The following is a 26,578-nucleotide window of genomic DNA, read 5'->3' as shown; positions in this document are numbered from 1 at the left end:
TTCAGGAAAAAGCCTTTCCAGGGAAAATCCTGAGTGCCCGAGGGCTCTTTCAAGAAAGGAAATGGATTTGAGCCTTTCTTGGCCATTGATGCATTTTGGTAGCAATCTACGTGGCTGCCAGGTTTGTAATGATCCCATACCTGGAGGTGGATCCCAAATGCTTGCTCCTAAAAACAAGCTGAAAACTTGACATGCAGCTGAGGTTAAAATTCAAACTGGCCACAGGGAAGCTACTGCAGATACTGCTGAACACACTGCAATTATTCTCTGCAGGGAACAAATAGCTACAGTGATTTTAATTACCCAGATTTTAAATACCAGAAGTATTTGAGGAACCAGGTAAATTTTGAGAAACCCCAAGTGTCTTTAGAAAAGCCACAGAGAGGTCAAACCCCACGTTTGGGGCTGCCTGTGGGGTTGGTGCCACAGGAACTGCAGACACAGCCAAGCCCCCAGAGCTGAGTGAACCCCTCCTCACCAGGGCACCTCAAGCACACACACTGAGAGCAGCCCCTCCAGTGGCCACACCACAGGCTGCAGCTGCTGGGAGAATTCCTGCCTGAAGCACAGTTCACTTAAACATCATTTTAGCAGAAATATATCCTGAAGTCCCTGCAGAAGCCAAAGGGTTGATGCACACAGTTAAACAATTGTCCAAGTGTGGTCCCAAGCTGTGACCTTTGAGTCCTTCCCCAGCCTGGCTTGCACTCAGCTACAATAAAACTGTGTGCAGACTCTGGTTGATATTAAACCCCAGTAAAAACCATAAAACTGGTTGGAAAAAATCCCCCAAACCAACATTGTAAGAAATCCCTAAGAAATCAACGTGAAGCTGAGAGAGCTCCCCCTGCACTGGAGACAGGATGTGGACACATTGTCCTGGGAACACTGAGCAGCAGGCAACCCCTCCAATGACCACACCACAGGCTGGAGCTGCTGGGAGAATTCCTGCCTGAAGCACAGTTCACTTAAACATCATTTTAGCAGAAATATATCCTGAAATCCCTTCAAAAGCCAAAGGGTTAAACAGTTGTCCAAGTGTGGTCCCAAGCTGTGACCTTTGAGTCCTTCCCCAGCCTGGCTTACACTCAGCTACAATAAACCTGTGTGGAGACTCTGGTTGATGTTAAACCCCAGTAAAAACCATAAAACTGGTTAGAAAAAATCCCCCAAACCAACACTGTAAGAAATCCCAAGCCAACATGAAGCTGAGTTACAGGGAGAGCTCCCCCTGCACTGGAGACAGGATGTGGACACATTGTCCTGGGCACACTGAGCATCAGGCTGGGGTTTTCCACCAGCTGTAAATCCTTTCTGCCTCCAAACCTTGTCCCATGTCCATCAACCTGGCCATGTTCCTATTTGTTATCCAGGTCAGCTGCTCTGTGTCCATCAGGACCATTTCAAGATGCTCTGCTCAAACACAACCCCACTCTCATTTCAAGCCACAAGCCTATTGCCCTCATTTATCCTTCTTTTCACACACTCCTGGTGTTTATGATCCACAAAGTAGCAATGCTATTAATGATCCCAGCAATAAAACAGCTACCCCATAAAAAACCCCCAGTGCTTGCAGGATGGCTGGGGCAGAGCCAGGAACTTCAGGCAGTTCAGCTAATATCCTATACTGGAAACTATTTGGAATTTTTTCCACAACCTTTTTAAAACAGATAAAACACACAGTGTGTCACTAGTTACCTAATGCCCCGTTGGCACAAAAAATATTATTAAAAAAGAACAGGCAAAATCAGAGACTTCTGGGTAAATTCCCACTGAATCCAGGAAGATTTAGGACAGAAGACAGCAGAAAATAAACAGCAGAAGGGAAGCAGAGGAAGATCACCTGGTGAAAAATCTCAAAGAACAATGGAAACTTACCCAGAGAGAGCTCTGCAATCTTCTCCCTCTCTGCAGAAGCCACAGTTGGCTCTACCCAGCACTTCAGAGACCCAGAGCTGCAATGGCTCCACACTCCCCTGTGTGCAGGTTTGTTTAATGCAAGTGTAAGAGCTTTTTACCAGGAGAAAACCACCAGGCAAACAGAGGGAACAGGTTAGACTGTAATGGAAATGAATACCAAGCAGCAGGGTATGTGTTTGGATAGAAATGTCACCCTCTGCTCCTCCCTCCACCTGACAAACAAACAAGAGCATGGCAGAGCACTGCCACCCATGCACTGCTAAAGGGCAAAGCTTTGGTGTTTGTCACCATCTTCTGTGTCCCCAGCACCAGTGCAGAGGTGTCTTGTGGTAGCAAGCTTTGGGGCCAGGGTGTTATTGAGCTCATTTCAAGGTGTACTGAGAGCTTCTCCTTAGGTTTTAGGATTAGGTCCTCAGCAGAACCAGGGAGAGGACAGCTCTCAGTGGGAGATGCACCTCACAGAGAGGATCAGGAGCATGTCCTAGGGAAGTGGCAGCATGAGAGGGGCCCAAAGCTCCCAGAGAGGAAGATGAACAAGTTCAGCAAGCCAGAAAAATGGCATCAATGAAAGGGACACAGGCACTGCCATCTTCTGGGGACACAGGCACTGCCATCTTCTGAGACATGCAAGCACAGAGCAGCCACCATCAAACTGGCTGCAGCACAGACAGAAACCAACACATCCCTAAAACAGAGAGGGGATGCCAGAAGACTGTAGTACCTCCAGGAAGGCTTTCCCCATGTGGGCTGCCTGGCCTTGGCCACCAGCACCCAGCAGCAGGCAGCCCACATGCTCTGCTCCCCACTGGAGCTGCCACAATAAAAAGCTGGCAGGTGCTGGTGGTGTTTTTCTGCCCTGGTCCTCTCAAACCAGGCCATGGATGCACAGCTTCTACCTTTCACACCAAGAATGTCACCCATCCCAGTCTCCCCAGGCTAAGAATTACACCCCAGACACTTGTCTTGCCCCCAGCTTGTCCCATGTTTGGGATCCTCTGCCTACACCTCAGCCAGGCAGAGCTTCAGATGCTGCTCACACAGACCCTTGGCAGAGCTTTTGCATTCCCCAAGTTTACTTTTGCCAAACAGAGCTCAGAGAAAAAAGCTCACCCACTTTGCAGAGTGGCCCAAGCCTGCCTAGGGACACCCCAGGAGTTGCTGCAAGTGGGAGTCTTGCTGAAGACCCACAAACAGGAGCTCCCACAACCCCACACAGGTCTGTTCCATCACCAGAAGAGATCCAAGTCTCAAGGGGCCACAATTTCACCCAGAGCCAGTGCCCCAGTGCTGGAGGTGGAAGCCAGGCACAAGTGTCAGCCAGGAGCTCATCCTCACTCCAGTTCAGTACCAGGAATGGAGGAGCTGCTGCTCAGGAAGTCCACTCCACACTGCTCAGTACCTCTGCTCAGCTCAGGTCCCCACCCTGGGCTTCCAACCAGATCACCAAACCACACTAAAAATAACCAGCTCACAAAACCAGCTCTTGGCTCTACTCACTCCACCCTGGAAGTTCAGAGTCTGACTACACTGCCTGCTGCAAACAAAAGGAGAATTCACTCCTCCATCTATTTATAAGCTGCTTATTCACAGCTCACAAGAACAAATTCCTTTCAGATGAAGAGCTTGGGGGAAGAGATTATGCTTTTTCTGGTTCCATCTTGCACACAGCCCAGCACCCAACCTGGTGATGCCTTCACCACCTGAGGTTTTTCTCCTCCAGCTCTCACCCTGAGCCCTGTGGCCATGCACAGCCCAGCCCAGTCCTGCTCCTGTGCCATGCCAGGAGTGCAGCTTCATGCTCTGGTTCAGCCAGTGTAAAGCATCTTTCTGTGAATATAAACTGTTTTTATCTTCTTTACCCCACTTCTGACTCCCTGCATATCTGGAGGACAAAAGGCACCCTTGGACACCAAAGCTCTGCACGTGTTCCCATCCCTTGGCTCAGCTGGAAGAGCAGCAGGAACAAGCAGAGCTGTTGGAAATATCTGGCTAGAGACCAGGTTAAAAGTCTCCCTGCCCCAGCTGCCCAGCCCCAGGCAACCACCTCACTTTGCAAGAGCTCCCACTGCTCCTGGCAGATCTTCCAGGCTTTTGATGGAAGTGCCACAGAAGTCTTTGAAATCCACCACAAAATAAGCATTTGTCCACCTTCCACAATGCACTTCCCTGAGCTGCCTGCAAGCCACGGGCTGGGTGATCAATACAAGAGATACACAGAAGCCAGAGATCCCATCCTGACCTAATTTATGTAAAACATTGTGTTTATAGATGATTTCCTGTCCAAAGGTTGGGGGAAAAAAAATAAAAATCAGTATTAGTAAGACTGAAGTGATGGCTGTCTCTGTGCCATGTGTCTCCACTACCCCCCAGCAACACAAAGAGCTCCACCTTTCAATCCCCTGGAAGACTGGGACAGCAAAACCTTGGAAGCTCTCAGGAAACAGACCTGGAGAAGCCCTGGGCCTTCAGAGCAGCAGATGGCCTGACAGCAAACGTGCTGGCTTCAACCCCAGCCAGCTCCACCAAGAAGGAATAAAGGGCCCTTTATTGTGCCTTCAGCAGCCAGCTGCCCCTTTAGGTGGCCAGCCCGTGGTGAAGCTGTCATTGCAGAGGGGCCACAAAGCTCCTGGCCCATCAGTACCAACTCTGGGCCAGCATCAGGCAAGTCTTCCCAGGGATGGAGAGCAGAGAGGGAGCAGCTGAGCCCAGCACGTTGCCCTCAGCTCCCTGGGCTGGGCTGCCTGCAGGGTGTGTGCTCTGGCAGCAAAGCTCCACAATGGGAAAGGCTTTTCCCAGGAAGACTGCTTGGAGAAGTCTTTCTTTCCCTTGGGCTGCCTGGGTCAGGCTGTCTTTTACAAAGGGAGAAGGAATTATGGGGATTTTTGTTCAGCTCACACTGAGAATGGGTGAAGAATTAGGGATCAGTGTTGGGCCCAGTACTGTTTAATATCTTTATCGATGACTTAGATGAAGGGATTGAGTCCATCATCAGCAAATTCACAGATGACACCAAGCTGGGGGGGAGTGTGGATCAGCTGGAAGGCAGGAGGATTCTGCAGAGGGACCTGGACAGCCTGGAGAGTTGGGCTGATCCCAAGGGGATGAGGTTCAACATTCCAAGTGCCGGGTCCTGCACTTTGGCCAAAACAACCCCATGGGGAGCTCCAGGCTGGGCACAGAGTGGCAGAAAGGGAGCTGGGAGTCTGGATTGCCAGGAAGCTGAAGAGGAGGCAGCAGTGTGCCCAGGTGGCCAAGAAGGCCAATGGCATCCTGGGCTGGCTCAGGAAGAGCGTGGCCAGCAGGTCCAGGGAAGGGATTCTGCCCCTGTGCTCAGCCCTGGGGAGGCCACAGCTTGAGTCCTGTGTCCAGTTCTGGGCCCCTCAGCTCAGGAAGGAGATTGAGGTGCTGGAGCAGGTCCAAAGGAGGGCAACCAGGCTGGTGAAGGGACTCGAGCACAGGCCCTATGAAGAGAGGCTGAGAGAGCTGGGGCTGTTCAGCCTGAAGAAGAGGAGGCTCAGGGGAGACCTTGTCGCTCTCTACAACTCCCTGAAAGGAGGTTGGAGCCAGGTGGGAGTTGGTCTCTTTTCCCAGACAACTTTCAACAAGACAAGAGGACACAGTCTTAAGTTGTGCCAGGGGAGATTTAGGCTGGATATCAGAAAGAATTTTTTTACGGAGAGGGTGCTCAGCCATTGGAATGGGCTGCCCAGGGAAGGGGTGGATTCTCCATCCCTGGAGATATTTCAAAAGAGCCTGGATGTGGCACTCAGTGCCATGGGCTGGGAACCACGGGGGGAGTGGAGCAAGGGTTGGACTTGATGAGCTCTGAGGTCCCTTCCAACCCAGCCCATTCTAGGATTCTATGATTCTATGAAGTCACCAGCTAAAGCCACTGCTGTGGTGCTACAGCATCCCTCAGGACAGGGAGGGACTCCTGAAGCATCTGTCAGAGAGAGGGATGGGTAGGACCATCCCCCCTCACATCCCTCCCCCATAACCACATCTTTGCTGGGTATGAGTTGAGCTTTCCTGCAGGAAAGGAGCTGTGTCACTGCCTCAGCAACCCCTCAGCAGCAATGACATCCCACTGCTCCTGTCACCAGCCATTCCAAGGGCAACTCTGCTCTGCAGGGAAACCAATCCCAAGGGAAGAGTTTCATTACCAAGGGAAAGACTAAAGCAAGGCTTGTTTGCTGTGTGCTCCTGAAAGGTATTTGGCAGATAAAATCTGAGTACAGAGCACCAGGCTGCTTCCCTGCCTGCTCAGCACACTGTCCCTGACCTGCAGCCAGCCACTGTCAGATGGCTTTGTCCCTCTCTGTGTCCCTACCAGCTCCTGGTATTCTTTTTGCCACGTGAAGTCACAAACCAGCAAGAAATTCAGCTGTGAAGTTGGCAAAATGCATGCCCTGGGAAAGCAGCAAGTCAACCTCTGGCTTGTTTAACCCCACAGTGATGGAGCAGCTGGGCTTGTCTTCTCTGTGCCTCTTCAGAAAAATAGATTTTTTTGTTGTTGTTGTTACTTTCAGTCCTGTTCCTATGGTTGGCATATTTTAGCCAGCTGGAGCTGGGAGTCAAGAAAACATTTCTTACAATTTTTGCCCCTATTTATGTGCAATTTTTGCACTGTTTGACAGCTAGCCTCCTAACTTCTGACTGGGAAGTCTTGGCAGCCATGATCACAGAATCCCAGAAAGGTTTGGGTTGGAAGGGACCTTAAAGCTCATCCAGGGCTTCAGGGACACCTCCCACCAGCCCAGGTTGCTTGCCCCATCCAACCTGGACTTGGACACTGCCAGGGATGGGGCAGCCACAGCTTCCATGGGCAGCCTGGGCCAGGGGCTCAGCACCTTCAAATTAAAGAATTTCTTCCTCATGTCCAACCTCAGTCTCCCCTCTTCAAGTTTAAAACCACTGCCCCTTGTCTTCTCACTACACCCCTGTGTCAAAAGCCCTCCCCCAGCTTTCTGCTTGATCAGGATTTTGCACAAGACAGAAGAAAAAACTAAAATAATGGGACACGTGATTAACACAAGAGCCAAGAGGTGGCTCAGCAGGATAAAGCCACTTGACTTGTTTTTGTAGATAATTTGATTTCAAATATTGGTTCAGTGGGCATGGAATTAAAGATTGTTAATCACTGCTTAAGATTTTACAATTCCAAGTTCAGCAAAACAACACAACAGGTCCTGCTGACTGTATGGACACAACCACTCCTGTTCTGGTGACACTTCACACCTGTCACCAGCCAGAAAAAAAATCAAATACTGGGCCCACAGACATCAACAGCCACAGCACCTTAGCTTTGTAGGCTACAATTTTTTGTCCCTACCTTGCTTTGATCCTCTCTGTTAAAGAAGCCTTTGAAAAATCAAAACCACAAGAACCTTTCCAGAGTTAAAAGAGCTCAGAACCTTTAATATCTACACTCCAGTTTGTAAAGAAGGATCAAGTGCACTGCCACGGGGGACCTAAACCCAACAGTGCTTCTCAGGCAGAATTTTCTGGCTGAGTGATGGAGTTTTTCCCCCCCTTTTGAAAGGATTCTGGAAGAGGGAAGAATGGGCAACTTTAGTCCTCTGCCCAGAGCTAGAGGACAAGCAGGCATCTCCTCCAGTAAAACACTGCATGGATTTTAGTTTCTGCAACTGCTCCATGGGCTCAAAGAGGAATAATTTCCCCCCCATTTTATTCATTTATCCTCAGGCTGAACAGAGCTTCAAATATGTGACCCACTGTCCATTTATACTGGGAGGCAACGAGTACAACCTGAATTCAACAGAGAACATGCTGCACAGCCTGGGCACACACTCAAACACTGTGCTATCAAAGAATTGTGTGTGTATCCCCTGCCCCTGCCCTTGCTAAGGGAAGCAAAGCAGCAGAGATTATCCCGAGGGGCTCTGTCGGATCAGATTTCAAAGCTGATCTTTTCCCTGCACAAGAACACAAGGCTTAGCTTAAACCCAAAACAAAACATAAAAAGCAAGCACGTTCACCCCCTTCTCCCGGGACTCTGAAGTTGCTATGTGTTCCTTAAAATAAATAAATACATAAACCCCTCCAAAACAACAGACCTCATTATCTGTGCCTCTTGCATCGTGTCAGAAAGGAAAGGCAGGGCTGTACCAGCTCTACCCAAAACTGCTCCAAGAGGAGCTCAGACTGAGTGTGTTCCCAGAGCCTGCCAGGGCTGCAGAGAGGAGTCACAGTGACACAGCTGTCCCCACACTCCCCTCTCACTCAGCACCCAAAGGCTGACCCCCAGAGTCAGGCAGCAACTTGCACTGCCATCCTCTTGCTGAATTTTCAAAGACAAATGTTGCTCACACCTCGAGTCCTGTGTCCAGTTCTGGGCCCCTCAGCTCAGGAAGGAGCTTGAGGTGCTGGAGCAGGTCCAGAGAAGAGCAAGGAGGCTGGGAAGGGATCCAGCACAAGTCCTGTGAGGAAGGGCTGAGGGAGCTGGGGGTGTTGAGGCTGGAGAAGAGGAGGCTCAGGGGAGACCTCATCACTCTCTCCAACTCCCTGAAAGGAGGTTGGAGCCGGGGGGGGTTGGGCAGATATCAGTGGGACAAGAGGGCATGGATTAAAGAATTTTTTCCTAATATCCAACCTAAACCTCCCCTGGCAGAGCTGAAGCTCTGCCAGGGGAGGTTTAGGTTGGATATTAGGAAGAATTCTTTGCAGAGAGGGTGATCAGCCATTGGAATGGGCTGCCCAGGGAAGGGGTGGATTCTCCATCCCTGGAGATATTTCAAAAGAGCCTGGATGTGGCACTCAGTGCCATGGGCTGGGAACCACGGGGGGAGTGGATCAAGGGTTGGACTTGATGAGCTCTGAGGTCCCTTCCAACCCAGCCCATTCCATGATTCCAGGATTCTTCTCTCTGCTCCATCCCAAGATGAGAGTTCCCCCAGAGCAAGGCTGCAGGTGCACAGAGCTCTCCCACACCCCCCTGACACCTCTGCACCCACATCCCAGCATTTCCCTGACACTCAGGCTGGGAATTCCTGGGGATCTGGGGGTGTCAGGGCTGTCCTGCTACCTTGCTGTTTGCCCAGCACCCAGCAGAGAGGCCTTCCCACCCCAACAGGGTGCTCTAAGAGTATAAACAGGAGTTGTGCAACTCCCTGGGGATTTTAAGGGCTGGCTTCTCTCAGGCCCCTCTGCTCATACCAACTCTGCAAAGGGGCAGTGAATGTTTGTTTGTGCAAACTGGACCAGTGTGCCAGATCAGAGCTTGCTCCAGTCAGAAAGCATTCCTGGCAGTGCAGGTTCTTGGAAATCCCCTGGTTCAAGGAGTGCCTTGGTAAATCACACAGTGAGGATGCCTTGGATCTAAACATTCATCACTGGCACCACCAACACAGATTTGTCTTTCTGAGGGGCACAAAATACCCATCTCTCTCTTCACTACAGAAGATGAGCCTGATTTGGCTTGGAAAAGGAACTTGAATCATTGAAGCAAATCCACCCAGACCACTTTTTCTTTTTCTTTTTTTTTTTTTTTTTTTTTTCATTACTCTTTTCACCTTTCCTGCTTAAAACCAAGGTCCTCTTGCAGAGAGGGTCACCTTGCAGAGCCACCCAAAGGCTGCCATTGCTCATCTCCATCTCCTCCTCTTGGGGCTTACCTGTAGTCCTGGGTGAGGGTGACACAAGATTCCTCCTTCCTCAATCTGGCCAGGAGTGCTCCACCCTCCAGCTGCATCCTGACCAGCTGTGTGTCTTCCAGAACATTCACCATCAGCTGCCTGCAGCTCCTGAGCAGCACAGCTGCCTCCTGGAGAGAGGGCAGGAGCCAGATGAGCAGTTACTGCAACCTAACCCAAAAAAACAGTGCCCAACCCAAAACACACACACCAACCAACACCTCACTGTGGCCCCCCCTAAGGAAGAGGGAGGTTGGTTCCCACAGCTGTTGCCCTCAGGCTTGCCAAGCCCAAAGTGTTAAACAGTTCTTGTGTTCTCCAGAGTTTTCCCACCAGGTAAAACTGAAGCCCAGTTCCTGTCACTGTTCACACTTCATTTGCTGGGCACAGAAAAAAAAAAAAATGAGCTTTCCAGCTTCACCTTCCCCTCACAGCAAGCTCCTCCTGTTCCCAGAGGCCAGGCCTGCATGGGACAGGAGCATGTGAAGGGTTTGGGGATCTACCCATGTGTGCAGGAAGGCCCAGAGCAGCCCCCATTGCACCTTCCCACATTTTCCTGCTGGGATGCTCAGTGCCAGCAGGGATTCCCTGCTCTGCCAGGGGGCCAGCAGCTTCTCAAGAGTTGGGGATCAAACCTGCTTGCAACAACACTGCCTCAGCCTTTGCATCCCTGCTCCTCTTCCCACTTCCAAAGTTCTGTTCCAGAGGCAGCAAAGCTGCAGCTGCAGCTCAGCCTTGGCCTCCCCAACTCCCCCCTGTGCTGTCACCTACCTTGTCACCACTGGAGCCAACCTGGTGTGGCACAGCCTGAGGCAGCTCCTCAGAGCCAGCACCAGCTGCAGAGCTGCTCAGAACAGACTCCAGCAGCAAGCAGCAAGCAGCCCAGCTGCAGAGATGCCCTGGGTGGTGCTGAGGGATCAGAGAAGCAGCTTCCACACCCCCTGGAGCCTTCAATCTCTTCGTTTGGATCAGCCCCTTCTAGTCCTGCTCTCCTGAGAGCTCCACAGCTCTCAGAACACCCTACTCCTACAGCTTGCAAACCCAAAGCTACAGCTTTTCTGCAGCTCTCCTAACTCTTCTGCCCCAGCCCAGCTCTGCCAGGGACACTTTTACCTCAGTTCTGCCAGGGACACTCTTACCTCAGCTCTTTCTGGTAGTTTTGCAGATTCCATTTTCTGAATGGCTCCCCAGAGGAAGGCACAAGCACCTTGGCATCCTTTCAGAAAGTGCTCCAGCTTCTACAAGAAGAAAGGACCAAGGCTGATGATCACTGTCTCATGGCTTACAGGAAAGCTTGCAGAAAGTTGAAAGGACAGAGACTGAGAGGATAAAACACATGAACCCAAGGGTTAAATTACACCAGAGGCTTCAGATGCATCACTCCCTGCACAGGCCTCTATGCAGACCTTAAACTCCAGGACTCACAGCTCTGTGGGCCACACTTCAGTGAAAAAAACAAACAAAAAACATGCACTTGTGTCCCACATTCTTCTGCTATTGCCATTGCCTGTAACTTCCCATGAAGATGAATCACTACAAGTGAATTTTGGAGGAACAAAACACAGAACAACAACTTAGAATCTCTCTGCTTCAAGTACTTTCTGTTTAGATTAAAAGTAGTGTAAACTAAAGATTAGGAAGCTGGAAAGCTTCCACAATTAAGCACCTGAAACTACTGACAAATCTGAAATAGCTCCTCTCTTCATGGGAAGGAAGGAAAAACAAAAAATAACCCCCCCAGACATTTCCCAGGGTTCAGCAGACAGTACTTTTCTGAAAAGTCAGTGATATCAAGGCTGAAGAGTCTCAGGTTCCAGCCTTTAGCCACTGAAATCAGAGAAGAGAGAAACAGCTCTTCCAAAACAAGAGCACTCAAAACAAAACAAAAAAGCAGCTGTTTGAATCTTTCCCAAACTGTATTCCCTCCTCCCTGGTGTGCTGGAGCAGCCCCAGCAGGGACAGATGAGCAGGATGCAGGTGTGATCACAGAGAGGGGAAAAAATGCTGCAGACTGAAGGGGCTGAGCACGTGGGTCACTGTCACAAATACACTGAATAAACACACAACCCATACAGACTGGTTCTTGCACTGGCTCCCTCTGGTAGCATTCTGCATGTTGAGATGTAAGGCACAAGAAGGGGTCTGGTGTCATTCTCCTTCCTTCCAGAACTATCTGCTGCAAGGACAGAGCACCTCAGCTCTCAGACTTTTCTCAGCTCTGTTTAGAAAACTATTCCATAACCTCTTGCAAAGCTTCTCTGCCAAATAAACCTCAAATTTAATCCCAGACAGCAAGATCAGGATTCTGTACTGCTGCATCAGTGCAGGTTCATGCCAGTCCTTTTAGTTGCAAGTTTAAAAAACAGATTCTGAAGTAAAACAGAAAAGGTCCTTGGCACATTTGGCAAGTGCTGAGCCCAACTGCTGACATTTGCCACCAGCAGCACTGTGGTGTCACCAACACCACCTTCTGTGCTGTGCCACACAGCCTGCTGGGCACTGAGATCACAGCCAAAAGACCACTGAATATTTTGGGAGCAGAGGTGGTGGCTCTGTCATCCCCCAGGGGGAGCAAATGAAGCCCAAGGTGAGGACACCCAGTGTGTGTGGAGGCTTCCAGAGCTGGGATTGTCTCACGTGCCAAGTCATGTCTCAGTGCAGCTTTATAGAATCATAGAATCCTGGAATGGGCTGGGTTGGAAGGGAGCTCAGAGCTCATCAAGTCCAACCCTTGCTCCACTCCCCCCGTGGTTCCCAGCCCATGGCACTGAGTGCCACATCCAGGCTCTTTTGAAATATCTCCAGGGATGGAGAATCCACCCCTTCCCTGGGCAGCCCATTCCAATGGCTGAGCACCCTCTCCATCAAGAAATTCTTTCTCATGTCCAACCTAAACCTCCCCTGGCACAACTTGAGACCTCTTGTGCCCTCTTGTCTTGCTGAGAGTTGCCTGGGAAAAGAGACCAAGAGATGTGCAGCTCTCCTGCCACTCAGCCTGTCACACCTGCTCCCTGGTGGTGCAGGAAGGAGAAGTGTTCCCAGCTCTCCTGTGGGAGGGTGCTGGGGAGCTGGAACCAGCCTCCTCTTGGTGGTGCTTGGGGTCAGGTGAGAGGCAACAGACAAATGTCCATGAGGATCCCCCCTGGCTCCAACCTCCTTTCAGGGAGTTGGAGAGAGTGATGAGGTCTCCCCTGAGCCTCCTCTTCTCCAGCCTCAACACCCCCAGCTCCCTCAGCCCTTCCTCACAGGACTTGTGCTGGATCCCTTCACAGCCTCCTTGCTCTTCTCTGGACCTGCTCCAGCACCTCAAGCTCCTTCCTGAGCTGAGGGGCCCAGAACTGGACACAGGACTCAAGCTGTGGCCTCCCCAGGGCTGAGCACAGGGGCAGAATCCCTTCCCTGGACCTGCTGGCCACGCTGTTCCTGAGCCAGCCCAGGATGCCATTGGCCTTCTTGGCCACCTGGGCACACTGCTGGCTCCTCTTCAGCTTCCTGGCAATCCAGACTCCCAGCTCCCTTTCTGCCACTCTGTGCCCAGCCTGGAGCTCCCCATGGGGTTGTTGTGGCCAAAGTGCAGGACCCGGCACTTGGAATGTTGAACCTCATCCCCTTGGGATCAGCCCAACTCTCCAGGCTGTCCAGGTCAGACATTTAGAGATTCCCTGCAGGCTACATTCCCTTCACAGCACCACTATACCCCAGAGCTGGGCACTGGGGCCACAGGAGCTGCTTTTGCAGCCTTCTGGGAGCACGCAGAGCTAGCAGCACTGCAGCCCTGCTGCAGCTCAGTCCCTGCTGCATGGGTGGCTGCAGCACTCTGTGCCAGGGCCACTTTCCTCAGAGAGTGTCTGGAGGGGGCAGCTTGAGCCCCTCTGCCCCTGAGGCTCCAACATTTCCTGCTCTTGCTCAGCCTCCCTGCACCTTGGGCTTGTCCTGAGCAGGATCCACCCTGCAGATCTCCTGATCCGAGACTCTTCCCGGAGGAAAATGCAAAGATCAAAGAGACCCGCGGGACCGCGGCATCCTCAGAGCAGCCGAACCCCAGGGAGCAGAACCGGTTGCTGGTACTGCCTCCTACTGTTACCTCCAGAGACAGCCTGCACGTTCCTCTGCTTCCTTACACCATGTGCCAGCTCTCCAAGAGGAATACGATGCTCCCCTGGGCTGAACCTTCTCTGTATTTTTAGTTTAGGGACTGTCTAAGTAGTTCAGATGTGATGAAAACTTTGGTAAGTGAATGAAATCTAAAGGAGGAAAAATGTTCCTAGAAGTATCTGAACTTCCAAGTTTCACTCCTGCTACAGCTGCAGATTTTACTAAGGAGCTCTTAGGCAGCTCTGGGGAACCTGCTCCAAACCCAAGAGGATCAAACTACTTCTATTGTGCTCGAGTGCTTGATTGTTAGTTCAAGGGGAACATGATCTAACACCTTCTCCTGAGATTAGTACAAGAAGTGTCTTGCCCTTAAGCTTCAGAGCCAAGTGCCTCTGTCACAACAACCCAGGATTCTGCTTCTTTCCCTTCAAAACAGGCTCAAATACACACCTCGAGTCCTGTGCCCAGCTCTGGGCCCCTCAGTTTAGGAAGGATACCAAGGTCCTGGAGCAGGTCCAAAGGAGGCAACTGGGCTGGTGAAGGGACTTGAGCACAGATCCTATGAGGAGAGGCTGAGGGAGCTGGGGGTGTTGAGGCTGGAGAAGAGGAGGCTCAGGGGAGACCTCATCACTCTCTCCAACTCCCTGAAAGGAGGTTGGAGCCAGGGGGGGGTTGGGCTCTTTTCCCAGGCAACTCTCAGCAAGACAAGAGGGCACAAGAGGTCTCAAGTTGTGCCAGGGGAGGTTTAGGTTGGACATTAGAAAGAATTTCTTGATGGAGAGGGTGATGAGGCATTGGAATGGGCTGCCCAGGGAAGGGGTGGATTCTCCATCCCTGGAGATATTTCAAAAGAGCCTGGATGTGGCACTCAGTGCCATGGGCTGGGAACCACGGGGGGAGTGGAGCAAGGGTTGGACTTGAGGAGCTCTGAGGTCCCTTCCAACCCAGCCCATTCCATGATTCTATAAAGCTGCACTGAGACATGACTTGGCACGTGAGACAATCCCAGCTCTGGAAGCCTCCACACACACTGGGTGTCCTCACCTTGGGCTTCATTTGCTCCCCCTGGGGGATGACAGAGCCACCACCTCTGCTCCCAAAATATTCAGTGGTCTTTTGGCTGGGATCTCAGTGCCCAGCAGGCTGTGTGGCACAGCACAGAAGGTGGTGTTGGTGACACCACAGTGCTGCTGGTGGCAAATGTCAGCAGTTGGGCTCAGCACTTGCCAAATGTGCCAAAGACCTTTTCTGTTTAGCCAATTCTGTGATTCTATGATTCTATGAAATGTGAATTAATGCAATTCAGGTAGAGGAGATGGAACCACAGATTCCAGCTGATGCAGATCATGCCAACAGGTCGCAGTGTGCATCCATTTCACGAAGACAGCATTAAGGATTCCCTTGGTAACAGATTCATTTGTGTAAATAGCTATGCCAGAAACCACTCTGCTTTAAGGCCTGTTGACAAGCTCCTCTTGCCTCAGCTCTGTTCCATGCCACTCCTTCCCCAGATCCCAAAGAGCACACAGCATCCCACTCACCATGCGGAAGCTCAGCCAGTCCCGGTGGCAGTAGGGGAAGGTCCCATCCAGCTCCAGAGGCAGCTGGGAGCTGTCTATGTGCTTATGGAGGGATTTCATGGATGTGAGAACTTCAAACTGCACAGGAACAGAAGAAATAAAAGCACATTTGCATGAGAATCTGAGCACTGGAGGAAGAGGGGAGGGTTAAGAGAAGGCAACAACCTTTATTTCTTCATCTCTCTCGCCCAGCACCTCCTACCCAGTGTGTATCTGATGTGTAGCTACAGTGTAAAGGAAAAAAAAAAAAACCCAAAAAACTTCTTGGAGCAGCTTGCTGTACAGCTTAGTGAGTGAACCTTGAGGGGCTGCAGGCCTCAACATGCTGTCCCATAAAGCAGAACATCTGTGATGGAAGCCTGGCAGCCTTCTCCAGAGTCAGTACCTCCTGGTGTAAACACAGCAACTCCCTCACACCTCCCTGCCTCATGCTGGGATTTGCATTTCTTTGGAGAGCCCCAGAGGTTAAATCCAACCCCCAGCTTCCCCATCTCACCTCCTGGAAAAACAGCCAAGCCTCTGCCCTACCCTCAGCTCTTCACTGAGGGCAGCAGCTATTTGCTCCAAGTGTTTCCTGGATCCTGACAGGGGTAACTTGCCTTCCATGAGTCTGGAGGGCCTCAGAGAATTTTTACACTCAGAGTGCTCCTGCAGGTAGCTGGAAGCCAGCCCAGACACCAGGAACTCAGGTGCAGACATTTAACCCCCCCATATACACACTGTGAAGTTTTCACCTCCTTACAAAGTAGCAAGGAGGTTCCAATTCCTCCTGCATGACCTTGTCAGCCTTTGCTCTGCTCCCTCCTACACACTTTGGGTTTGCTCAAGGTGTTTCATGTCTCCTGTGGCTCTCTCTCCATGCACACACCTGCAGCCCCCTTTCTCCCTTCAAATCCTTCCCCATGGGGGCAAGGTGGAAATGGACTCATGGCATTTGCTGTTTAAACCTGGTGCTGCTCACACACAATGTTTTCACCCACAGGAGTCCAAAGTGAGGTCCTGGCCTACTCAAACACCTACAGAGTTTCAGCAGGCACAAAATTTCAGTCAGTCTTGTAGCTGCAACAGTCTGGGAGCAGAGGAAAATGACTGGGATGCATCCTGATGCTCTGTTCACTCACCACAGAGAGTGGTTGAGAACCTGCTGAGGTTCCTCACACAGCTCTGGAACACCAAAGCAGCTTTATTTCCAGTGGGGGCTGTTGACTGATGCTGTGAGCATCTTCCCTCCTCCACCAGCACCTCCTTTTAGTCTTCCCAGACATTTGGGCTGCAAAGGGAACCCCACACACACACACAGCTCTTCCCCCTCCTGCAAAAGCCTCTCAGCCACTGACAGCAGCAGCTATGAGGAGAGGAAACACGAGATATACCAAAAAAAATTCAGGCAAGCTACAAGAGCATTCACATAGTGGAGTTCAGGATTCAGCCTGATGTGATCTCTTCCTGACCAAGGATTTCCCTTCTTATTGAGAAGATGTTAAAAGCATCTCAGCAACTGTTAATTGTGCTGGGCTCCTCTGTACAGCTGCCCATGTTCCCAAAAAAAACCCCCTCTGTCTTGAGGGGCCCAGCAGTCTGACATAATCATGGCAGAAATGTCACTGATGGACTTAGCAACAAACACAGGGTGACAGAGATGTGCTCAGCTCACAGGAACTTTACAGCCCTGTAAATACCACACCTGGAAGAAACCACAACCATAAAACGTGTGGAACAGCTACAAAGATTTCATGTGGGACTAAACAGAGGGTACCCAGCACACCCTGGATCCATCCTGGGTCCATTACCTGTCCAGCTGGGGGCTTCTCCATCCGAAAAGTCAGATCCCTTTCCACGAGGAGCAGCACTCCATGGATACAATGAGGATCCACATCCTACAACAGAGCACAAATCCATTACCAATCTGCCTGGGATCTGAAGGAGAACACAACAGATCAGATCTGCACAGGAGACTGCAAATTATCCTCCAAAGGTATTCAGGAAGCTTGGAAAGCAGTCAGCAGGTAGAGGGAAGGCCACTCCATGGAGCACCAAGGCCATGTCCTTAAGGCAGTTTGCTGCAGTATGTAAGGAAGCAATGGAAAAGGTCAAGTCTTTGCTATCCTAAAAAAACCTCAACCCTCTGCACAGGAAAATGGGCAGGGGCAGAACCATATACAGTGTCCAAGTTTTTTTCTTGATCACTTCTCCTAACTGAAAGGAAGTTTTACCACCCTGCACCCCCAGTGCCAAAAGTGTCATCTTGACCTCACTTACTGCCAAGTCCCAAGTAAGGACTTGAGTCCTGCTGCTACTGTTAAACCAACAGAAATTCCAGGCACAGGGGACATCTGGCAGTTGGAGTTCAAACTCTGGGATCCAGGTCTCCCCCAGTTATAGAATTCCTCTACAGGGAAGTGAGAAAAATACCCAGAGAGTGCCAGCAGGAAGAGAGAAACACAGCAGAAAGATCCAGACCATGGAGACAGGGCCTCCAATATCCAGGATTCCTGGAGCAGAATCAAGGAGCAAGGAGAACAGCCATTTGAGCTGCTGTCCCACACAACTAAGAGTCATCCCATTTGGATGTCTCCTGGATGGTCTTTGCTTCTGCAAAGATCCTGGAAACTGTCAAGCAGTAAATCCTGCCTGGAACTGCTCAAGCTGCAAGGACCCTGCAGACCAGGCATCAAGGGAACCAGCAATTCATGAACAAAGCAAGCACAAGGACACCAAATTCTGCAAGTGAAAGAAGCAGCACAGATTCCAGAACTGAGGAAAACACCTTTCTCTCATCTGGTTCTGAAACAGGAGCCTTTTCAACTGGCAGGAAGAAAATCCCTACTGAAACCCCTTCCAAAACAGTGAGAGGTTTCTCAGTCTTCTCAAATCCCTTTCTCCAAAGCAAATTATTCACACTTCAAATTATTCTTATTGGAACACTGATCAAAAGGCCAAAAAAAGAATTTACTGCATAATTAGGCTCTATTAGGTAAATGCTGAAGAGAGGACAGGGAGGCATTACAGCTATTTTAGCAGCTCTGTATTTGTTTGCCAGAAAGCACTGAAGGATGAAGACTATTCACAGCTCCATGACAGATCATGGTACTAAATAAAGTTATTCTTTCACAAGCCCTTTTCTACTCCAGCAGTCACAAGATGTGCAATCTGAGTGAGGGCTAAGGGTAGTGATGGTGTAACAGGAGGTTACACCAACCACCACAACACTCACTTGTTTCTTACTGATGAAAACAGAGCCTGTATAAAAGCAGTCACCAACAAAACTCAGGAGAAAAGTTCAGGGTTTCCCAATCCAAGAAGAAGTGACATTTCCAAAGAAATCCAGTCTTTTTCACCACATTTTTTTTTTTAAACAGCTGAAGAGCCAGGCTCCTCCAGCACTGACAGAGCAATCCAAATGGACTCCAACAGTTCACAGGAGTCAGGCAGAGCAGGAGGCAGCTGGATGCTACCAGAGGAAGCTTTCCTGCTGTCTGCTCAACCTCTTACCACCTCTGCTAACAAACCCAGCTCCCTGGCAGTGCCATGGTTTAGGCCCAGGCCTCCTCTCACTCACCCTCCAGCAGAAAATCCACCTGAATGCTCATTAACCAAGACAAGGAGGTTTGGTAATGGGCAAAAAGAAGAGACAGACTCAACTTTGGAAGAAAAAAATAGTTATTTCACCTATCAGGAGAAAGCACGACCAGATCTTAATACCTCCCCCCTCCCTTCCATCTTCCAGGGTCCAACTTGCTCCCACTTTGGGAGCTCCCCAGCAGTGGGGGTTTAGGGTCAGTTCCTCCCATGGTGTTTCTGCCCCTCTTTCTCCTCAGGGGGAGGACTCCTCACAGCTTTCCAGCACAGGGTCCCTCTCATGGGAAAGAATCCTTCATGTGCCCCTGCAACCTCAGTCCCTCCAGCACAGCCTGCCCAGAGTCACAGCTGCTTCAGGAACCTCCCCTGCCACGGGGTCCTTCAGGGGCTACAAATCCACATTTATCCCACTGTGCTCCTCCAGGGACTGCTCCCCTGTGCTCCTCCATGGCTGCAGGGAAATCTCTGCTTGGGCACCTTTCCCCCTCCTGACCTTGGTGTCTGTGGTCTGGCACTGCTCTCACCTCCTCCTCTCCTCTGCAGGTCTTTTTTAGGTCTTTTTTATTTTTTTTTCCTAATATCTTTGCCATTTCCTTTTCCCTTTCTTGAATATGTTCCTCACAGAGGTGCATTCAGCTTCCCAGATCTGCTCAGCCTTGGCCAGAGTTGGAACTCTGGGGTTTTCCAGCAGCTTCTCACAGGAGCCACCCCTGTGACCCCCTTGCTCCCAAACCACCACTGCACCAACACCAGACAAGCAGCAAAGAAAGAGTTCCCCACATGTCAGTGAAGTTCTCACCTCCCAACCCAGGCACAGTGTGAACAGAGGGGCATCCACAGGAGCTCAGAAAAAACCAGAGTACCTACCCTGCCTTTTAATGTTCTTTTTGTTGCTTTGTTTTGGGGGTTTTGTTGGGGTTTTTTCTTTTTTTTTTTTTTTTTTCTAAGAGACAGAAAATACCTTCTTCCATCTTTCTGGGGCAGAGCCTGCAAACAATATTCTGACTTCCTGATCCAAATGGAAGCCCATGGCCACCCTGACTGAAGCACAGCCTGCCAGGAATATCTGTGGAGGTGGGATGGTCCCCAAATACCTCATCCAAACCCAAAGTGACCACTTCTAATGGAGCAGCAGGAGGTCCCCAGTCTTTAACATCAGCCCAAGATCCTCTGTGCTTTGCAGGGACAGGACATGTGAACATACCCCTTGAGCAGAAAGAATTGCACACAAGTTTTTGAGATGATGCTTTGTGACCTTAGAGGCACAACACCCAGCCTGGGCCTCTGCATCCCCTGCCCAGCAAGCCCTGCTTGTGCTCCAGAGAACCTGGCTTGCCCTGCTGCAGCTCCAGTCTGTTTTCTGTGCTCCTGTTTGTCTCAGAGCAGATGAGAGCACTGCTGAGGTGGCAGAGGGAAACACTGGGGATCTCCAACAAGGCTCAGAGGAGCCAGGGAGTTATTCATAGAATCCTAGAATGGGCTGGGTTGGAAGGGACCTCAGAGCTCATCAAGTCCAACCCTTGATCCACTCCCCCCGTGGTTCCCAGCCCATGGCACTGAGTGCCACATCCAGGCTCTTTTGAAATATCTCCAGGGATGGAGAATCCACCCCTTCCCTGGGCAGCCCATTCCAATGGCTGATCACCCTCTCCAGAAAGAAATTCTTTCTAATGTCCAACCTAAACCTCCCCTGGCACAACTTGAGACCTCTTGTGCCCTCTTGTCTTGCTGAGAGTTGCCTGGGAAAAGAGCCCAACCCCCCCCTGGCTCCAACCTCCTTTCAGGGAGTTGGAGAGAGTGATGAGGTCTCCCCTGAGCCTCCTCTTCTCCAGCCTCAACACCCCCAGCTCCCTCAGCCCTTCCTCACAGGACTTGTGCTGGATCCCTTCCCAGCCTCCTTGCTCTTCTCTGGACCTGCTCCAGCACCTCAAGCTCCTTCCTGAGCTGAGGGGCCCAGAACTGGACACAGGACTCAAGCTGTGGCCTCCCCAGGGCTGAGCACAGGGGCAGAATCCCTTCCCTGGACCTGCTGGCCACGCTCTTCCTGACACAGCCCAGGATGCCATTGGCCTTCTTGGCCACCTGGGCACACTGCTGCCTCCTCTTCAGCTTCCTGGCAATCCAGACTCCCAGCTCCCTTTCTGCCACTCTGTGCCCAGCCTGGAGCTCCCCATGGGGTTGTTGTGGCCAAAGTGCAGGACCCGGCACTTGGAATGTTGAACCTCATCCCCTTGGGATCAGCCCAACTCTCCAGTCTGTCCAGATCCCTCTGCAGAATCCTCCTGCCTTCCAGCTGATCCACACTCCCCCCCAGCTTAGTGTTGTCTGTGAATTTGCTGATGATGGACTCAATCCCCTCATCTAAATCATCAATACAGATATTAAACAGCTCTGGGCCCAACACTGATCCCTGGGGGACACCACGAGTGACCCACTGCCATCATTCCAGGTGATGAGTGAGCTGAGCAGGTCTTGTTCATGGAGTCTGCAGAGGAGTCAGGGTAAAACCACAAGCAGTCACCAGCTCCTGTCAGTCACTCTTACCTGAAGCACATGCTCAGCTCCAGAAATGGCTTGCAGCACATTAATTAATCCCTGTTAACTAACTGTTGGCACCACCCTGGTAATGAGGTGCTCAGAGCCAAACAGCCATCACAGCAGGATATTCCAGAGGCACTGCAAGAAGCTTCCCCCCTCCTCTTTCCAGAGGGTAGGAAACTTAAATGAGAGCACTTTTATTCCTGCCACCCTTGGATGAGGCTGGAGACCCCAAATCCACACTGGCTCAATGTGTTGCTGATTTCCAAATCATCCCAGAAGACACAAACATGCAGCTGTGGGCAAAGAAATGCTCAGCATCTTCAGCAAGCCCAGTGCCACATGGGCACAGCATGAAAGAGAAGCTAATTTTGCCTGTCACCTCTGCAGGATAGAGGAGGGCACCAGGTTACTCCTTCTCCACAGAAAATGAGCACAGCAATGGAGCTCAGAGCTCCACCCAGCCCAAGGAGCAGGAGGACAGACCTCTGACTCAGCCTCAGCACTCAGATGTGGCTCTGAAGCACAGAAAGCACTCAGCCATCAGGCTCATTAAAGCATTGCCCTGTTCCAGTTGGTGGAGTTGGGACTCCTAAGAGACCTCAGCTCTGATTTAAAAGGAACACCTGCTCAAACAAGATTAGTCACAGCTCCAACCCAGCAGCTTCTGGGCTTCCTAACAGCAGCAGAGAGCTTCCTTGTGGGAGTGGGGGCAACACAACACACTTGCTCTGCAAGTGACTGATAGGAAAGCCTCTGACCTGGAGCAATATAGGGTTACAGCATGTCCAATCCCACTCACTCACCAACAGCTGCATGTCCTCTTCCACCTGGCATGACCCTTCCCTCCCCAGCAAGTGGAGGCCTCTCTTCCTGCCTTCTCCGTGGGGGGCAAAAATCCCTGAGGATTTCCCAGATCACCTCAGTGCACAGCAAGTACAATAATTCATGGCAGTGTTTGGACTTGGCTAGGGGCTGTTTTCAGCACTGAGATGGAACCAGATCTGGAGGGGTGGGGAGGGGTGGGAGGGGTGTTCTCCTCTTACTCAGACTTGCTTTGGGTTTTTTTTGCTTTGTCTGCAGACCAGCAGGTTCAGGTCATCCTCCTACAACAGGGCTGGGTACATAACTCCACCTGCCAAAGCCAACTGAAAGCCAGATGGAGCCACGAGCTCCAGATGGAGGTGTAAGATGCAGCCAGGATGGGAATCCAAGTCCTGCTCCTCTGCCCAAGCTCCAGGCTCACCTGCAAGATGCTGAATGCCTTGAAGAGAGCAGGAACAGGTGAGCAGCGACGAGCATCCACGAGGACTGTCAGCCCCAAAGCCTGACATTCTGGTCTGCAAGGACAGAGAAAGAGAGATCATTGCTTGTCACCAAAAAAAAAAAAAAAAAAAAAAAGTATGGAAACAACCCATAGTCATGGCAGGGTGAAAAAAAAAAGCCAACAGTATATTCTGGCTTTGTAAGGGCAGGGAACTACCTGGCCACCTTCTCCTAACCAAAATACATACACTGAAACCACCATCTGGATTGCTCAGTTTTTCCCTTTGCTATTTCCACCTGAACTTCCCATTTCTCCAATTCCTAGGACACATCTCACTGGCTGCAGAGCTGCTGATACCCACCCCATCAACCACCCAGGAACACCAGTCCTTCCTAACTGTGTTAGGGACAAGCTTGGCTGTAGCCACACTGCTTAACAGTATCCAGACCCAACATCTATCTTGCCCAGAATCAGATTTGAAGGGAGAAGCATCAGCAACAAAGCCTGGGTTAAGCCTGCTCCTTTTATAAATGGTTTAAAGGCTTCAAAACAAACAAAACAGAAAAAAATCACTGGCAGAGTGAGCTTTACTTCTTATCACTTTAATCACCTAAAAGTGAAACAAAGCCTCAGTTGAGTCCAAGATGAGTCAGGGGAAATGTCTGTCACAGAGAAAGGAAGAGTAGCTCCAGCAGCAGGCAGCCTGCAGCCTCCCCAAAGCTACTGTCAGCCCTTCCAGATCCTCCCTCCTGTGGTGTCACAGCACTGTAACACAGAGCTGCTGAATGACTGCTCCCAAATCCCATTTCCTGAGCAAATGAAAGCCAGCAAGAGCAGCTTGGATCCATGGCAATGCAGGGAAACACTCAGTACCTGCACCTAGTTCTACCACACCACGTGCACAGGGCACATACAGGGTGACCAAAGTGCTTACTGAGCACCAGGCTGCTCACCAGAGCAGGAGATCTCTACCTGAACCATTTTGGAACTGTCTGGACCAGGTTCCTAGCACCTGCACCACCCACCACCTCGGGCTGCACTCTGAAAGGCAAAGCAGCTCCTGCAGCAGTGTCCCCTCAGCCAGGACAGGAATGTCACCCACCTTGGGATGCTGTGCAGGTACAGGAGGAGTCGTACCAGCTGGGTGGTGTTGCAGTGGGGGTTTAACCAGACAGTGTTCCTTGTTGTTATTATGACCACTGCACGTCCCAGTTTATCTCTGGTGCCTGTGAAAGCAGAAAGAAAAAGATGTCACCCAGGGAGGTCAGCAGAGCCTCGTGCCAGCTGTGTGTGCCTCATCACTCTCTCCAACTCCCTGAAAGGAGGTTGGAGCCAGGGGGGGGTTGGGCTGATATCAGTGGGACAAGAGGGCATGGATTAAAGAATTTTTTCCTAATATCCAACCTAAACCTCCCCTGGCAGAGCTTCAGCTCTGCCAGGGGAGGTTTAGGTTGGATATTAGGAAAGAATTCTTTGCAGAGAGGGTGATCAGCCATTGGAATGGGCTGCCCAGGGAAGGGGTGGATTCTCCATCCCTGGAGATATTTCAAAAGAGCCTGGATGTGGCACTCAGTGCCATGGGCTGGGAACCACGGGGGGAGTGGATCAAGGGTTGGGCTTGATGAGCTCTGAGGTCCCTTCCAACCCAGCCCATTCTAGGATTCCATGATTCCATGATTTCTCACTCCCACTCCAGCACCTATGGCAGGGAGGGCTCCTCACAACCAGACCAAGAGCACCCTGAGGACTGCAGGAGGCTCTCAGCACTCTTCCAAAATATGCAAATGCTGCCCCAGGGCAAAGCAGCTGAGCTCTGCTTTGCTTCTTCTCATGGCACTGCTAAATTTGGACTTCTACCAAAACACATCCTTCATAAAGTATCGTTGAAGCTGGCTAATGCTAACACAACCTTGTGAGAAAAGCAGGGATCTCATCAACTCCAGATCAATCACCTCACCCCCACCTGCCTTACAATATTCCTCCTGCTATCAGACAACACTCAGCTCCCGGGCAAGGGGGCAGGGACACTGCGGGCTGAGCCTTCGAGGGTAACCAGACACCTCCTGGGAGCAGAGCCCTGGAGCAGGAGCCCAGAGCTGCTCCTGGGAGGCTGCAGAGCACACTGCTACCTCCCTGCACCTCTGCCCAGCCCCAGGGAGGTCTGGGGAAGGAGAAATCCCTCTGCTTCTTCAGCCTGGAAAAGAGCTTCTCTTCCCAAAGAGCTGAGCCTGCTTGAAGAGCTCACAAAACTAGCTGAGAGCTTTCAGCTTTAGCGTTGAGAACTCAAAAAAAAAAAAAACCAGGAGGACATCAAGGTGACATTTTTGTAGCACTCCCTCCAGCCTCCTCTCCAGCTGCAAAAGGAAGGGAAGGACCCAGCACTCAGGAGACTGGGGCCTGATCCTGCCCAAGCAAGCAGCAGCCTCCCAGCAGGGTCAGCAGGAAGGTCAGGGGGTTGGAGAACAGTGGGGACTACACCTCTGTTGTGGGAAAAGTAATTCTCAAGAACAGAAGCTGCTTCCTGTCCCACAAACCCTGTGTGTGTGTATTGGGGGGGTTAAATCCCAAGCACAAGCTGAAAGTTGTCTCTGCCTCTTCTCAACTTCATTGCTACCCCAGGAGATGCTGCTCTGGGCCACCCCTCTCCCCACCCCAGGGATTTGGGAACTGAGAGGTAAAGCAGGTACAGATGGGCAGCTCCAAGCACAGAAAACTCCCCTGGTGTCATCTCAACCTGTCACTAGGACATGACTTGAGCAAGGGCCACGGGCACAGATGGGCATCACTTAGAAAAAGGGATTTCTCCCTCTCAGGGACCAGAACTGCAACAGAACCTCTCCTGCCAAAAATCCTTCATCAGATTTGGGAGGTTTTACTACTCCTGAAATACAGTACTCTGGACACAGAGTCACAGAGCTGGAGAGAAATGTATAGAAGTTATTAACATACCTTGTTTCACAAGCTAAGGAAATCATCAGAAATAAAATAAAAATTCAGAAAATAAAAATTCAGAAATAAAATTTTATCAGAAATTTAAAAAGCCAATTACTGTAAAAATGGCTCAGTAACAGCTTTCTTATTCTGAAGCAACATCTTTTGGCCATCAGGGAGGCTGGGCACCACCAGAACCTGATTCAACCCTGAACTTCCATATAAGAACCTGAGAATTGCCTGACCAGGTCACACAAGTAATCACAGCCTCCAGAGTGAGGTCTCCAACAGTGGCACACCCAGGTGATTCAAGAGCAAAATGCAGGAATCAAACTCCTGAAAGGAAAATTTCTTCCCAACTCCATCAGCTCCTGGTTTATTAACGACTGAATAAGAGATATTCACCACTCCTTCTAAAAATTATCCTTTCTAATGTAATTATTACATCATTACCAATGTCTGACATAAAGCTTTGACCTGAGTGCTGAGTGCACTCCCTCAGGTGTGAGAATTACCCACTGAAACCCCAAAGGAGATGTGTAGGAAAAGATATGTCAGACAAAGCCAACACTGCTACTTAGAAAACATAATTCCTCCTTAAATGAAACTCCTTTGGCACTGGTATCAAGCCCAAACTTTATTTTTTCAATGCATTTCAATGCCAGATCCCTTCATCCAATATTCAACATTTGTGTGTGCTGATGGGAAACAGCCAGAGCATTCCACATCAGCATGGACCATCAGCTTCTCCAAAAGACCCCTCTCTTTGGCCCTCTAATTTTCTGGCTGCTGGACACAGCATAAAAATGTCCCAACTGATCAGCAGATGGGAAGACTAGAAATCCTTCTTTGGAATTTGTTCTAAGAATTTACCTCCCAATGCAAAATTAGGTTTGAATGTACCAGAACTCTGCCCTCCACTTGGTTCCTCATTCCCCCTTTTCCCAGAAGACTGAAAAAGTCTTGCTCCCCTTCCCTCCTTCCCTGCACAAAGGTGTTCTCAGCTCAGTCACCTT

At 50.6% G+C, this 26,578-nt stretch overlaps 1 protein-coding gene across 1 annotated transcript in view; it reads right to left on the bottom strand.

Annotated features, from left to right (window-relative positions):
• Window positions 1–26,578, bottom strand: part of PLEKHG4 (pleckstrin homology and RhoGEF domain containing G4) — a 77,725-nt gene that overhangs the window by 39,013 nt on the left and 12,134 nt on the right. Inside the window, exons 4-9 of the mRNA XM_071757123.1 lie at window positions 23,734–23,857; window positions 22,611–22,704; window positions 17,038–17,124; window positions 15,209–15,325; window positions 10,712–10,810; window positions 9,555–9,703 (exon numbers count right to left, since the gene is read on the bottom strand). Coding sequence (XP_071613224.1) covers window positions 9,555–9,703; window positions 10,712–10,810; window positions 15,209–15,325; window positions 17,038–17,124; window positions 22,611–22,704; window positions 23,734–23,857 — 670 coding nt within the window. The remainder of the gene's footprint in view (window positions 1–9,554; window positions 9,704–10,711; window positions 10,811–15,208; window positions 15,326–17,037; window positions 17,125–22,610; window positions 22,705–23,733; window positions 23,858–26,578) is intronic.

The sequence above is a fragment of the Heliangelus exortis genome, chromosome 13, assembly GCF_036169615.1.
Source record: "Heliangelus exortis chromosome 13, bHelExo1.hap1, whole genome shotgun sequence".
Classification (NCBI taxonomy): domain Eukaryota; kingdom Metazoa; phylum Chordata; class Aves; order Apodiformes; family Trochilidae; genus Heliangelus; species Heliangelus exortis.
This window is presented reverse-complemented; position numbering and strand designations above follow the sequence as displayed.